Genomic DNA, 13582 nt, shown 5'->3' with positions numbered 1-13582 from the left:
GCATTTCCAGTCCCTCTTTCCAGCCTCCCTCCCAGAACCTGCTAGTTACTGCAAAGAGTGAAGGTGTTCACTAGGCTACCTCACCTACTGCCTGCTGTCTGGCTGCTGCAATGGAGAGACATCTGTTTCTCTGAGCCCTCCCCCAGGGAGTTCCAGTGCCTGCCTCTGCTGCTGCTGAGAGCTTTCCAAAAGCACCAACAGCATGAAATTGACCTGCTTTTGGTCCATTTCCTAATGTGTGGTGCCCAGAGCCGGACACAATGGCTTCCCCAATAACAGCAGTGGAAGTTGGCATGTCTCTGCTAAGTCTTCACTCTGAGCAGCAGCCGAAATTCAAGAACAGACTGTAACCAGGCTAGTGTGTCTTGGAGATGCCGAGCACATTTTGGGCGTATAAGACGTTTTTTTTTTAAATGGAAGTTTTTTTAAACTGCACCAATTGTGGCCATCAGTTTTATGACTCATCTGAAAGACTGCTCGTCCGGAAGCATAGCAGCCACTACCACCAGATGAGAGTACTGGCTCTGGGCAGAGTCAGAGGGAATAGCACCCCCAGCGCTTGCACAATCTCGGTGTTTCCAATAGGTATTTCACCCCACTACCGACCTGACCCTGCAAGTTCTGGTAAGATCAAAGCACATGGTGGTACAATGAAACATAACGTTTAACAATTCTTGTTCTCTGAGGCCATGCCTACACTACCGCTTATATCGGCAAAACTTATGTCGCTCAAGGGTGTGAAAAAACACACCCTCCTGAGTGACATAAGTGTTGCCGGTACACAGCCCAGCGCTGTATTGGGGGGAGAACTTCTCCCACCACCCTAGCTATTGCCGCTCGTGGAAGTGGTTGTATGATGTTGATGGGAGAGCTGTGTCCCATCGGCATAGAGCAGTTACACGAGCGATCTTACAGCGGTGCAGCTGCACCGGTGAGTTCGCTAGGGTAGACGTGGCCTGAATAATTGATTCCCCCTTAACTGCACCTAAACATTTACACGCAGTAATTTAAAGCAAGCCAACAAATTACAGTAGCTGGAAAAGGACGCATTCTAGGACAAAAAGAGGGCACACACTCAAACTCATGCCTAGAAGTTTTATTCTTGATACTTGAGTCCAGATTTCATAAAACTAGAGACCAAAGCAGCTCACCTTCTGAATGAACCGGGGGTAATGAGTTTCTGGGAAAATACCTGGAAGTGTTTCAGAAAACAGACACTGCAGTTACTTAATTGTGCTCTGACATTTCCTAGTCTTCCTCCTCCGCCCTCCTCCCGCCTGTGGAGCTTCAGTGAATGCATTTGCTGACAGCCAGATACGAATACCTTAAATGGGGATGGCTGAGTCTTCTTTTTAAAACAAAAACAAAAACACTTCTTAATAGAATTAATTTTTGTGCATGGCAGGGAGGCGGCAATTCCACTGTTATAGGCTACAAATGCCATCACGGCACTGAACCAGCCAAGTCAGGACAGGCACCTACTCTCACAAAGAGTGGCCAAAAAACATGTCATAAAGAAGGGAAGAAATTCTTACTCCTCAGTGGCAGCACCATTCAGAAATGTGCCACAATAGAGACCGTCTGCCCTTACAAGCTGCATTAACAGGATCAATCTGCTACTAATAAAACAGAGGGAGACGTATCTGTTGTCCAGTTTAATCAGACTTCCTATGTTCTATAACCAGCCATTCCCCCACCCCCTTCCCCATTTAAGAGTGAATTTTAGTGTTGTGGAAGGTGCTGCACTGACAGCACTGAAACCTTCCACTAACCCATAGAAAAGGGAGAGCAGTGAAGCTTCCCCCCACTACTACACCAGTGTGCCTAATCCCTGGCCTGGAGGGACCCTGTCTGTGGGTCAGAGGGGGGTCAGTCTCTAGTGCCCATTCAGCCCTTGGCGCTGTGATGAGACTGCCAACAAAGGGGGCAGTTAGTCTCAATGGTGATGCAGGCACCAATATCAGGGAAGTGGATCGAGACCCACCAATTCATTCTTCACAGATCACGTTACTCTAAGCATAACAGTTACCTCCATTGGATAAACAGAGGCTGTTGATCAGGACACATCCAGTTTTATTGTGTTCATACCTGGAGAACAAAAGACAATGCTGAATTAAACTGGAGCGATTCTCAGCCAATTCCAAGAAGTGACTGACCAACAGACTGCAGTAATATCGCCATTTATTAAAACGTAATCCAGGATGTGAAGTAACCCATGAGACACGATTTAAAAGGAGCATAGGGACAGCAGTGTCAAAGGACTCCCTACAGCTCTCCTTCACTGTACAGCTCATTCACATTGCAACAATCACTGTTAAGAGAGTAAACAAGGCCTTCTCTAATGCATGCTTTATGAAATAGTCTCAGCAGCCTTGGGGAAAGTCCTCTCTGCCTGGATCTCAAGAGGGATACAGAAAATACTCACACTGGATTTGCACTACTGGATGTTCTATTTGCTGAATAATTTTCACTTATGACTAGTTAAAAAGTCAGCAGTGCTTACCACCCACCCTCCCCTACTCATATCATTAACTGGCTAGACTGGGAGCTCATAGCACACTGCTAAATTGTTTGTTCTAAATAATAAAAAATTGTAAAAAAACCTCCTTAAATGCTAATACAATGCACACACATTTATACATCTGACATGTACCTAGAGATTCCACACCACCCCATGTTACGGAGTTCTGTGTGGAAGTTACACCTTGCAGCACTTCCCAACCACAGGGAGCCTGGTCCACTGATTAGAACAAGGGACTGCACATTAAGAAACCCAGGTTCTGACTCCTCCTCTGCCAGTGACTTGCCCTCGGACAAATCCCTCAGCCACTCTTTGGTTCAATTTCCTCATCTATAAGAGGGGCATTCTATCTGCTCCCTTCCTCGTAGGGGGATTGCAAGGCCAAATCCTTAACGTTTGCCACCTACTTTGAGGTGAGAAGGTGAAAGGCAAAGCATTATCAGCTGCTGCTAACATTTCTGACAGGAAGAAAAGTGTTAACTTAGGTAGAGTCCTTCCATCTATGAATAACCCGTGGTTTCACACAGACCTTGGTCAATGGTGACAGAAGATGCTCTTGGCTTGTAAAGACTTGCCTTGTTCAATCCTCACATCCTTGACAAGCCTCCAGGTCTCAAAGACAAAGAGTATGTTGTGCACCTAGTTTAGGAGATGGCTAGACAAGACTCTTCCACTGTATCTGTCTACACAGCTCCCACTGAAGTCAATGGTGGCAGCCTATCAGCTTCCCTCCATCTATTTACCTAGGTTCTTATTCTACTGCATCCATCAGCATGGTATCGCACTGGTACCTCCTGCTGTCACCCTGAATCTCAGAGGTGGGATGGGGAAAGAGAGGGCTCTGCACCATTTACTTTTACTTAGCTTCAGGGAATTAAACCCTAGGAGGACGACGAAGAGCATTCAGAGCTTTAGTGCTTCCAGTGACCTGTGGAGCAGTTCCTGTGCAACTGTGTCTCCATAGTCATGAGACAGGAGGTTGATCCTCTGATTTCGGAGACCCAGGTGCCCCAGCAGCCCCTCGACGATGTTGGCCTGCTCAAAAATGGAATAGCGATGGGGCCTCTGTTTAAAAAGCAAAGCAAGAGAGCAGCTCCAGTGAGAGCAATGTCATGCACTTCTATCTCATTAGTTACAGAGAGCTGGAATATCACCATACGGGTTCTTCTGAACAGCCCACCTGGCAGTTCTAGTGTGACCAAGTTCAGTGCCTGGACACAACTGAGCACCAGTGCTCATGGACAAATGCAGAAGCATGATACAAGCCCAGGACTGACAGCCAACAACTCAGATTCTAGCCCAAGCTCCTGCTGATTTACTGAGACACCTTGAGCAAATCATTTTACCGCCATGTGCCTCAATTTCCCCTTCTATAAAATGGAGATAATGAAACTCAACTCACAGAAGGTCTGTGATGATTACCTAGTGTGTGTAAAGCTCTTTGAAGATGAAGAGCTAAGTACTATCATACTCATTCAGTGATTTGTTGGCAAGGTTACAATTACACTAGCATAACCACAAGCTAGTAACCCTTTGCCAGCATTTTACCTGTGTCAGAGCTGCCTAACGTGAAAAGTGAAGCAAAACTGTTTTACAGAGGTGAGCCAACACTCCAGTGGAGTGTGGTCACTTTAAAGAACATTGCGTCATGTCCCAGTTCTGACGTTTGATTTTGACCCCAATCATATTCTAACAATTGTATCTTTATTTCTGTTACTGAAAAATATTAGAGACACAAGGTGGTGAGGTAATAGCTTTTATTGAACCAACTTCTGCTGGTGAGAGACACAAGCTTTCAAGCTTAAGAGCTCTGTGTAAGCTTGAAAACTTGTCTCTCTCATCAACAGAAGTTGGTCCAATAAAAGACATTACCTCACCCACTTTGTGTGTCTAATCTCCTGGGAGCGACACAGCTACAACAACACTGCATCCTGAAAAAAATGTAAGTGGATAAAGATAGAAAGCAACCTGGGAAATGAACCAATTTCATCAAAATCCACGATAATAAAAATCCATCTTCCCAGGCACGAGCATGTGTGATGCCATTGGTTTGGATGCACTTTCGTTATTAAATTCCGTTTACAAAAGGAACTACACAATTGTCTGTCAGGACCACTTACAGGCTTGTCACTGAAACCGAATCCTACAAAATCCAGAGCAATCACTCTGTGAAATCGCTGGGTCAGCCCTTCCCAAATCTGTAAGAGAAAGAGAGGAAATCATAAGAGCAGCTACACTCATATCTCCAAAGCCTACGCACAAGATGGACGGTTCTACACTGTAGTTTCTTAAAGCTCCTCCCAGACACACACGCTGCAAACACATATTGAACTGTAGTGGATTTGAGTTATCATAATAACCAGTACATTCATGACAGCAAAAGCCAACAGATCTTCTAAGGAGTTATTTCACCCATTCCCCGCAATGGGGTTTCTCCCTGCAAAGGCCATATTGGCTAGATCCCGAGGTTCTCCTCTGGTTTGCCTCTCCATCCAACGTAAGACCCAGTTCGATAGCTATATCCTCTGGCCAGATGTACCATATGGGAACTGCCTTCAGAACCTGTCAAACTGACACCACAGTCACTCAACAGGGAAGTCCACCTTCTAATCCATTACAAGGGTAGTGCCCCTGTTCCCCCAAAAATGTGAGTATTCAAAAGGACTCCGACTTTGAGATGACAGCTGCGCCTCCCAGCGAGAGGATTTATGGAATTATTTTTAAAAGAAAATACCAATATTCATATAGGCCAGTTGGGAGAAGCTGTCACCATCATCTTGGAATCCGTGTGTAGCCAGAGGTGATTTTTGCTCCCTTTGGAACTTACAAAATCCAGCATCTGGTCCCAGGAATGCCACACTTATTACCACCAAACACTCACAAAGCACAGGAAACTGACATCATTCTTTACAAGTACAAAAGAACCCTGTTTATCCGACCCTCCATTATCAGGCTCTCCATATTAACCAAACAACCAGCGCACACAAGTCCAGAAGCAGGTGATCTCTCCTGTAGCCACTAGATGGCGCTGTGGCCTTGCACTTTCCCATTCTCCGGCTTATCTGAATTTTTGATTATGGGATCTGGCCCCAGTCCCAATTAGATCAGATACCAGGGTTCTGCTGTATAAAGACAAGCTTCCTGCCCCTGAGAACACACAAGCAAAATAAATCATAGGATAAAAATCTCAGGAGCGGAAGGGGCCACGGGATTAATAATGAGTAGAAGGGATGCTTGAAAGTGGGTCTTAAGGAGAGAACTGCAGCGGGGCAGGACACTTGGCAGATGAGAACTGTTGTGCGCTCCAGGCACAGCTCCAGGCACAGAGCGCTCCAGGCACAGAAGGCAGCATCAGAAAAGGCCTGAAAAAGGGTGCGAGATGAAGGAGGAAGTGGCGAGAGAGAAGTGGGAAGAATTGAGGGTGAGGAAGGGACATCAGAGACATAGGTAGGTGGAAACAAGGTTATATAGGGTCTTGTAGGTGATGGCTTAGCCACACTTGCAAAGCAATGACAAATTGTGCCAAGTTTCACCCAAGGGCAAAGTCTTGGCTATGAGAAAAAAAGAGTGAAGTGGGCTGAGGGAGCCAAAACAAGAACTCTGTCACAAACTAGGGAATCGCTCTCTCCTCCACGATTCACTGGTCAGACAGGCCCATTTATTCCTCCCGGAGGGATTCCCCTCTAGTTTCTAGGGGAAGTGAGAATCACCGATTTTATTCACACAGTCCACACTTTGTGCTTACTTGGTCCCCTCACCTTGTACCAATCGTAGCTGGAGGTTGGGAAGCCGTGTAACAGAACCACAATATCTGAACTGCCGAGTGCGCCTGATGAATCTGAGGAGAGAACAGGACATCAGCAAGGCGCGCTACACTCCAAGGAGGCTCTCTCTTTAAACTTTAAAACAGCTGCACAGGATAACATATCAGGGACCAACAGTAATATCAACCAAGCTGTGTGTTCCAGGCTCCCGATAAGAGTTTTGCTGGTTTCTGAACACTAAAAAATTCGATCTCTCCAGCCACAAAGGCTCCCTCACAGTAACCATTCTTAGAACCTAACACACAGACAAACCCCCCAAGACTTTGCCATTCAGAGACTTCTCAGCTTGCACAAAAACCTGCTGCTGCTAGGGCTATTGTTTCTTAGGAGCTGGACAGAGGCACCTCGCAGAGGAGTGTGTTTACACTGTTGGTGTAATGGCACCACTGGGGGGCTCACAACATTAGGCTATCGATCCAGTCTATGTACACAGACAACTTGGGAACAACGAGAGCGATCTTACATTTACATAACACCTTTCATTCTGAATGATCCCAAAGCACTACACAAATTTTAAACTGATAGGGAAACTAGGAACCAGACACTCAAATGCCGCCATCTCTTGGGTAAAACATGACAGCTGTTTCACAACACATAGGAGCAGGTTAAGGACAGGAAGTGGAGAAAAATACTGCTCCCAACTGAAACCGTGGCATGGGGAAGACTTGGGGGAAAGTATATTGTGAGCATCTGCACCTAAAACTGCAATTTGGCCATAATTTTTAGGGCCTGTCACACTTCATAATGAGGCCCAACCTGCTTGTGGCCTTTAGGTACTACCATGATATAAATGTTTAATAGTAACAATACTGACCCTGGTTCTAGACCCGTGGTCCACTCCCCTCGAAGTGAATTAACCGATCTATATTTGCTACTTAATTGAAGGAGGCCAGACGGCTCCATTTCTGTGTAGTGTGGCGAGAAAACACCTCAAGAGCGAGGGACTCCCCTCATCTTCTCTTCAATCATTGCCATAGTTTCAACCTAGTTTTAACTTCCCTCTCACAATGGACTGGCATCTGCATGCCCCTTCAGGCCACATCCCAGTACAAATGCTCCCGTCTCCCTCTCTCCACACTCCAGTTTTATTTTTCTATGTATTTATTTTAAAATGTTTTGCTCTTCTCTCTCTTTCTTTCTTTTTTTTTGTTGCTCCCTATCTCCCCCAAGTGTCTACGTTTTCCTCGATTCTCCAGAGCTTTTTCAGCATGTCCAGGTCTTTACTTTCCCCTAAATTCTTCAGTGTCTCCCTCCCTCACCCATCTTCCCCATGCATGTCTTGCAGGGGCTCTCCACTCTGGGCCAGGCCACCAGCTTCCATATGTTCCTCCCCAACCTTCTCTCCCAGTGCTTTAGCTTCTCTCTAGTCTTGCCTGGTGGCACAGACCAGCGGCACTGGAGAGAGAAGCAGTTTGTAGCACCACCTGGGGGAGGATAGCGCAGGCCCAGCAGCGGCAGCTAGGCAGTTCTCAGTCACAGTGCAAAGGTCTGTCTGCTCGTCTGGCACCCCCAGGCTGAGGAACGCAGGATTTCCTCAGTGCTATAGAAAGCTCCATGTGGATGCACCGCCCCCCTGTCACTCCTCACCTCTATAAAAGATGTTTTGGGTCTTGTATGTGAAATACCTTCCTGATGCCCTCCATGAGTGAAGGGCTGGGGACAGCTTAGGCGGAGGGATGTGCAAGTAGACAGCAAGGAGGGGTACGCTCAGCAGCCCCACCTGAATCCACCACTCTTTCATCCTGCCGGAGAAAACAAACACAGAATGAGCAAACACGGCACGATCTGCCCATCTGAAAGACTGCACAGTTGCATCAAGCCTCCTGTGTCTTCCTCATTGTCACACACCCCACTGGTTTAGTTTGAAAGCTCTGATTACCCAACATTCACCAGGAAATTCACCCTCAAACCACATCTTTCCACCAGTATCTGTTTTTCACCTTCAAGATACCAAGACATATTAGTCTTGAAACCTTTCTTTCTGCTGCTGTTGAAATTGAAAGCATTCCACAAAACTACTAGTAAGGGAATCACAACTCAGACCAAAACTAAGCAGTTTTGTAGCACCCATAAGGCCAGACTGACTGCTCCCAGGGTTATACAGTCCTTTCCTAATCAGTAGTGCAGTTCTGTACGTCAGGATTTTCAGCCCAGGTTGACAACAATCAAAGGTTTGCCCGTTTGGTATTCTTCTAGGCATTTACATCATCTTCATCTCTGTGCCTTATATCACAGGAAGCCTGTGTGAAATGAGTTTGGTGTGTCAGTCAAGTTCTTAATGGTCAAGTGTCTACATAACATCACCACCTTACAACATGCGCCAACCAGATAACTGCCAATCTTAGCCTAGAGACCAAGGACTCAATGGGCTATGGAGATTAAACAGCCCCCTAACCCCTGGTGCCTCCAAATCAGCAGTTTGAGGCACACATGTGGAATGGGTCTGGGCAAACTTGCACCACAACTATATTTATTCTGGGGTTAGAGAGAGGACTTCAAACTCCAGGATTGTCAAGCCATCAGCTTCCCCAAGCATTAAATTCACACACAGATTGTGAATCATTCAATTTTCTCAGTTACTCAAATCTCCACATTTCTGATTGTGCTCAAGTCAATGGGAATTTTACTTCAATCGGAGCAGGATTGCCTTCCTTGTAACATTATCTACATTGTGTGACCATTCCATATAATTGTATAAATTCTATAAATATCACTTGAAATTATTTATCTACTTTGGGATCTTAATAAATGTCAGCCTCCAGCCACCACAATCAGCTCCCTCACTGGCATGAGAGCTTAATTCACACATACACAACACTTAAAGAAAATCCTCTTAATAATGACATTCTTACAAAGGTGCTGGGCTCCACACGCAGTTTTGGATTTCACACAGACACCACACTGAAACAAAGAAATAAATGCACCAAGCACACATTGTTGTTCTGACCAGCTAAGCCCCAGGCTAGTCCAGTTTTGCTGATTACTAGTCCACTCATACTATCAATGCACCTGAGCCCTGACCTGCACCAGCCACTGCTATCCCAGTCCTGAATCCACACTCATGCATCTCAATCCTAATCTGCAGCACTTGATGTTATTCCAAATGTTGACCCTCACAGAGCTTTACCCACACACCTAAATCTAGAGCGATTTGCAGCATCTCCTGTTGTTCCAGCCCAGCTTCATACACAGCTCTACCAGTGCACGTCAAGACTGACAGGGCAGCAGCCCGCGCTATTCATATCTGGGATTTCCCATACACACTTCTTCCAAAGCATCTCAATGTTGATCTGCTCTATCCCATGCTACAGGACCAGCCTTAGGGAGAACAGCACCCTGGACAAACTTGTATTTTGGCACCCCTAGCCCCAGTTGCCTTCCCAGGCTCCCTACCCGACCCCCATAGCCCCAGCCTCCACTGGCCTCTCCCCATTGCCCCAAATTCCCATCCATGAACTCGCACTCCAGGCCCACTCTGCTTCCTGCCTCTTAACCACAGCACCCCCCTGACCACATCACCCACCCGTAGGGCCTGCAGTGACTCACATCTGGATGCCACGGTGACGGGCATCATAGGAAACCCCACAGCAACCCTTTGACTCCCCCAGCCAGTGCTACAGGGAACCCTCATCGGGTTGTTGAGCAGGACAGCCAAGATAGTGTAGCCAGTGGTCTGCCGCACTCTGACAGGGTGAGCAGGCACTGGGGCAGTCGTACCTCTCCCCCTCAGCAAGGCATCCAGCTTCTCTGCCAGAGCCCCAGAGGGTCGGCAGCCCAAGGGGCGGCACAGTGGCAAGAGGGCACCGGAGGGCCGTGGTGGCAAGGGCACATGGTGATTTGAGAGCCCCAGAAAGGTGGGAGGGAACCAAAGGTGTATAGATCAAATCACACTGGTGTGGGGATGGGGGGGGGAGGACAGTGACGTAGGGGCTCCAGAAGGGCAGACCCCTCCCCACCCCAATACTGAGCATTCCCAATATCCAAGTGCCCCTCCCCAGTCCCTGGGAAGGGGGTTATTGGGAGAGGTTAAAATGCTCCAGCGCACTGAAGGTAGCTGGGTTTGGTGGTGATGGTGGACGGTTCACTCCCGAAATATCCCCAACTCCCTGCACTAACACCTCCCTTTGGGATGAGTCTGATAAAGGGGGAGCCCCTGAGGGCTGAGGAACTGTGGGGTCAGAGTGTGGCATACAGGAAGGGGACCTCGAAGACGTGAGGGACACCCTGAGAACAGGGGAGAATTGGGGGCAGAGGGGCTGAGAACTGGGAGGCTGGGACCTGTGGGGCAGAGGGAGGAGCCTCCTGGGAGCTGTGTGGGCATGGAGGGGGGCTAGGAGTTGGGTGCACAGGGAGGAGTCCCCTGGGGCGAGCTGGGGGCACAGGGAGGAGTCCCCTAGGGGCTGGGATCTGGGGGCATAGGGAGGCATCCCCTGGGGGCTGGGGGTCAGGACCCCCCAAGACTTAGTGGTCTCTTCTTTGCCCTAGAGTTTTAGTTCCCAGTCCCTTCACAACCTGGAAGACGACGGCGACTTCCAGCTCCTGGCTTTCATTCAGGCCGCCCATGGGAAAAGGAACAGCAGGGCTTGGACAGTGGGGGAGGGGAGGGGAGGGGAGAGCCCCTTTGCAGAGTGCAGAAGGGGGACTAGGAGCCAGGCTGGGAAGGACACCATGTGGGGCAGTGAGCAGGGGGGCTCTGCTCAGGAGCAGGGCATTCCTGCCACACCCTGCAGGCCGAAAGGGGAAGCCCGAGCCCCTTGCCTCTGCACCAGGGGGCTACTGTCCCCACTGGCTACGGTGCCCTGGGTGAGGGCCCATGTTGCCCTGCCCTAAGGCCAGCCCTGCATGCTGTTTCATTTGTATTACTGCTCACCACTGCCATTGTGAAATAAAGCAAGCAAACAACGGCAAGCAGAGGGCTTGCAATAGCGAATCAGTTTTAACCAACCTTTCCCTGAAGGCTTTTCAGGACTACGGAGGTTTTGTTGAAGCTTCCTTTGTACTTAGTGTAAAGCAAAAAGTGCTGTTCTCTTTCACTTACGGCTGCCAAAGTGCAGCACATCAGAAATGGAACACAAAGGGAAATGTAGTTGTGATCTTTTTATTTAAGCCATCAACAAAATGCTAGAATTGTTATGTTGTTGGTCTTCTGAGCGGAAATAAAATCAGCCTTGTGTAAGGTTCTATCACAAAACTGAACAATAAATTGCTTACAGCCATTTAAAAATCCAGTGAATTATTTTAAAGTGAATAGTACAATGTCAAATTACTCCTCAAAAACTACTGACGAATTTCTGCAGGCTGCTTTCTCTTGTGGCAGAAGTTAGGGTTGTAAACTTAAAGCTGCCAAAGACTATAGTCACAATATCTAAGCTTGGTTCTCCCCACACATTCTTGGATCCTGTCAGCCAAAGCATCCTCTCGGCCTTCAGAGCGAGTCTTAGCCTTTCATTATTACATTATTCAATGTTATGTGCATTCAGCAGAATCGACAAAAGTGTCTTAAAAATGCAAACAAAAGCATAAATAATTAACTTTACACAGACCCCAAACCAGACCCACATTGAGTTAGAGAGGCCGCTAGAGAGAGTCCCATGCTGCGGGAGTCTCTTCGAGAACACTAGTGTAACAGTGCAATTATAGCATTAATTATCGATAGGTCACTAGCCCCAAGTCTGCCCTGCACAGAAGTAGGGTGGACAGACAGCAAGTGTGAAAAATCGGGACGGAGGTGGGGGGGGGAATAGGAGCCTATATAAGAAAAAGACCCAAAAATCAGGACTGTCCCTATAAAATCGGGATATCTGGTCACCCTAGCACAGAGCTTTGTGATATGCCCCAGCAGACAACTCTTTACAACAGCAAGTGTTTAGTATTCAGCAAGAGAGAAAAACAAAATGCTGCCAGAACAGTTTGGGACAGAGCAAAGCCCCACCTCCCACTCCAGGGGGCACAGCCCTCCCCCACCCCATCACCACTTCTGGGGGCAGGAGAACAGCCCCCCATGCACCCCCTTCAGGGAGCACAACCTCCCCCCAACTCCACCCTCACCTCTGGGAGGGGCAGAGCCCCCCAGGCTCCCTCTCCTGGGGGCACAACCACCCCCTGGCCCCACCCTCACTTATGGGGGCAGGGGCACAGCCCCCCATGTAGCCCCTCCAGGAGGCACAACCTCCCCCCTCACCTCTGGGAGGGGCAGAGCCCCCCCGGCACCCTCTCCAGAGGTCACAGCCCCCCCATCCCCCCTAGGGGGGCAGAGCACTTCCCCCCCCTCAAAGATATTAAGCCCCTCCCCCACACGCCTCCCCCTCTGGGAGGCAGCGCGTCCTCCCACCTTCCACGCCCCCTTTCCCGGGGACACAGACCCCCCCCTCCACCGCCAGAGGGCAGAGCCACCCCCCATTCGCCCCTCCCCAGGACAGAGCCCCCCCAATGGGCAGCCCAGGTTCGGTGGGGGCAAGGCCCCGCCCCCCGGGACAGAGGCGCGGAGCCTCGTCCCCGCTGAGGGGCTCCTGGGCGCGCGCGCTTCGCACCGCCGTTACCTGGGCTCAGGGCTGAGGGTGGCAGGCGGGTTCCATGCTGCTAGAGGGGCGGGCCCCGAGGGCGTTGGAGTGCGCGTGCGCAGCCCACCCAGCGGCCCGTCTTTTCCATAGAGCCTCCCCAGCGTGGCTAGACGGTCCCGCAACCAAGGTCGGGCGCCACCGGCACCTGCTGGGGCGCGGTGGTACTGCGCGGGCTTCTGCGGCTCTGATTGCAAGGTGAATGCATCCTGCATGCCTGATGCTGGAAACAGCTTTTTGCACTGGAAATATATGCCACCGCTGCGGGTACGTACAGCTCCTGGCGCTAGGCATGCAGGCCTCTTCCTGCATCTCTCGGCGGCTGCAGGGTTTTCCAATAAGGCCTGCAGACTTTTGCCAGCATCCATCGCCTGCTGCAGGTGTTTGCACAAGGCCTTCAGACCTTTGCATGAATGCATCTGTCAGCTTCTGCAACTCTTTGCACTAGTTATGCAGGCCTTTTCCTGCATTCCTCTGCTAATGCAGTTCTTTGCACTAGGCCTGTAGGAATTTGCATGCACACATCTGCTGCTGCAGGTCTTTGCACTAGGTATGCAAGTTTTGCATGCATCCTTTTCCTTTAGCAGCTGCAGTTTTTTGCACAAGGTGTGGAGACATCCCTCCACAGTTGTGGGTCTTTGTTCTCATCCTGCTGCTACAGTTCTTTGTACCAGGTATGC

General features: G+C 49.2%; 1 protein-coding gene across 1 annotated transcript in view; it reads right to left on the bottom strand.

Moving 5' to 3' along the window:
• Positions 1 to 13097, bottom strand: part of MEST — a 29053-nt gene extending 15956 nt beyond the window's left edge. The window contains exons 1-7 of the mRNA XM_045028483.1: positions 12885 to 13097; positions 7933 to 8087; positions 6280 to 6359; positions 4642 to 4719; positions 3450 to 3586; positions 2030 to 2088; positions 1152 to 1192 (exon numbers count right to left, since the gene is read on the bottom strand). Of these exons, the coding sequence (XP_044884418.1) occupies positions 1152 to 1192; positions 2030 to 2088; positions 3450 to 3586; positions 4642 to 4719; positions 6280 to 6359; positions 7933 to 8086 (549 nt within the window). The 5' untranslated portion in view covers position 8087; positions 12885 to 13097. The remainder of the gene's footprint in view (positions 1 to 1151; positions 1193 to 2029; positions 2089 to 3449; positions 3587 to 4641; positions 4720 to 6279; positions 6360 to 7932; positions 8088 to 12884) is intronic.
• Between the last annotated feature and the right edge of the window lie 485 nt (positions 13098 to 13582).

Source organism: Mauremys mutica, chromosome 1, assembly GCF_020497125.1.
Source record: "Mauremys mutica isolate MM-2020 ecotype Southern chromosome 1, ASM2049712v1, whole genome shotgun sequence".
NCBI lineage: Eukaryota > Metazoa > Chordata > Testudines > Geoemydidae > Mauremys > Mauremys mutica.
This window is presented reverse-complemented; position numbering and strand designations above follow the sequence as displayed.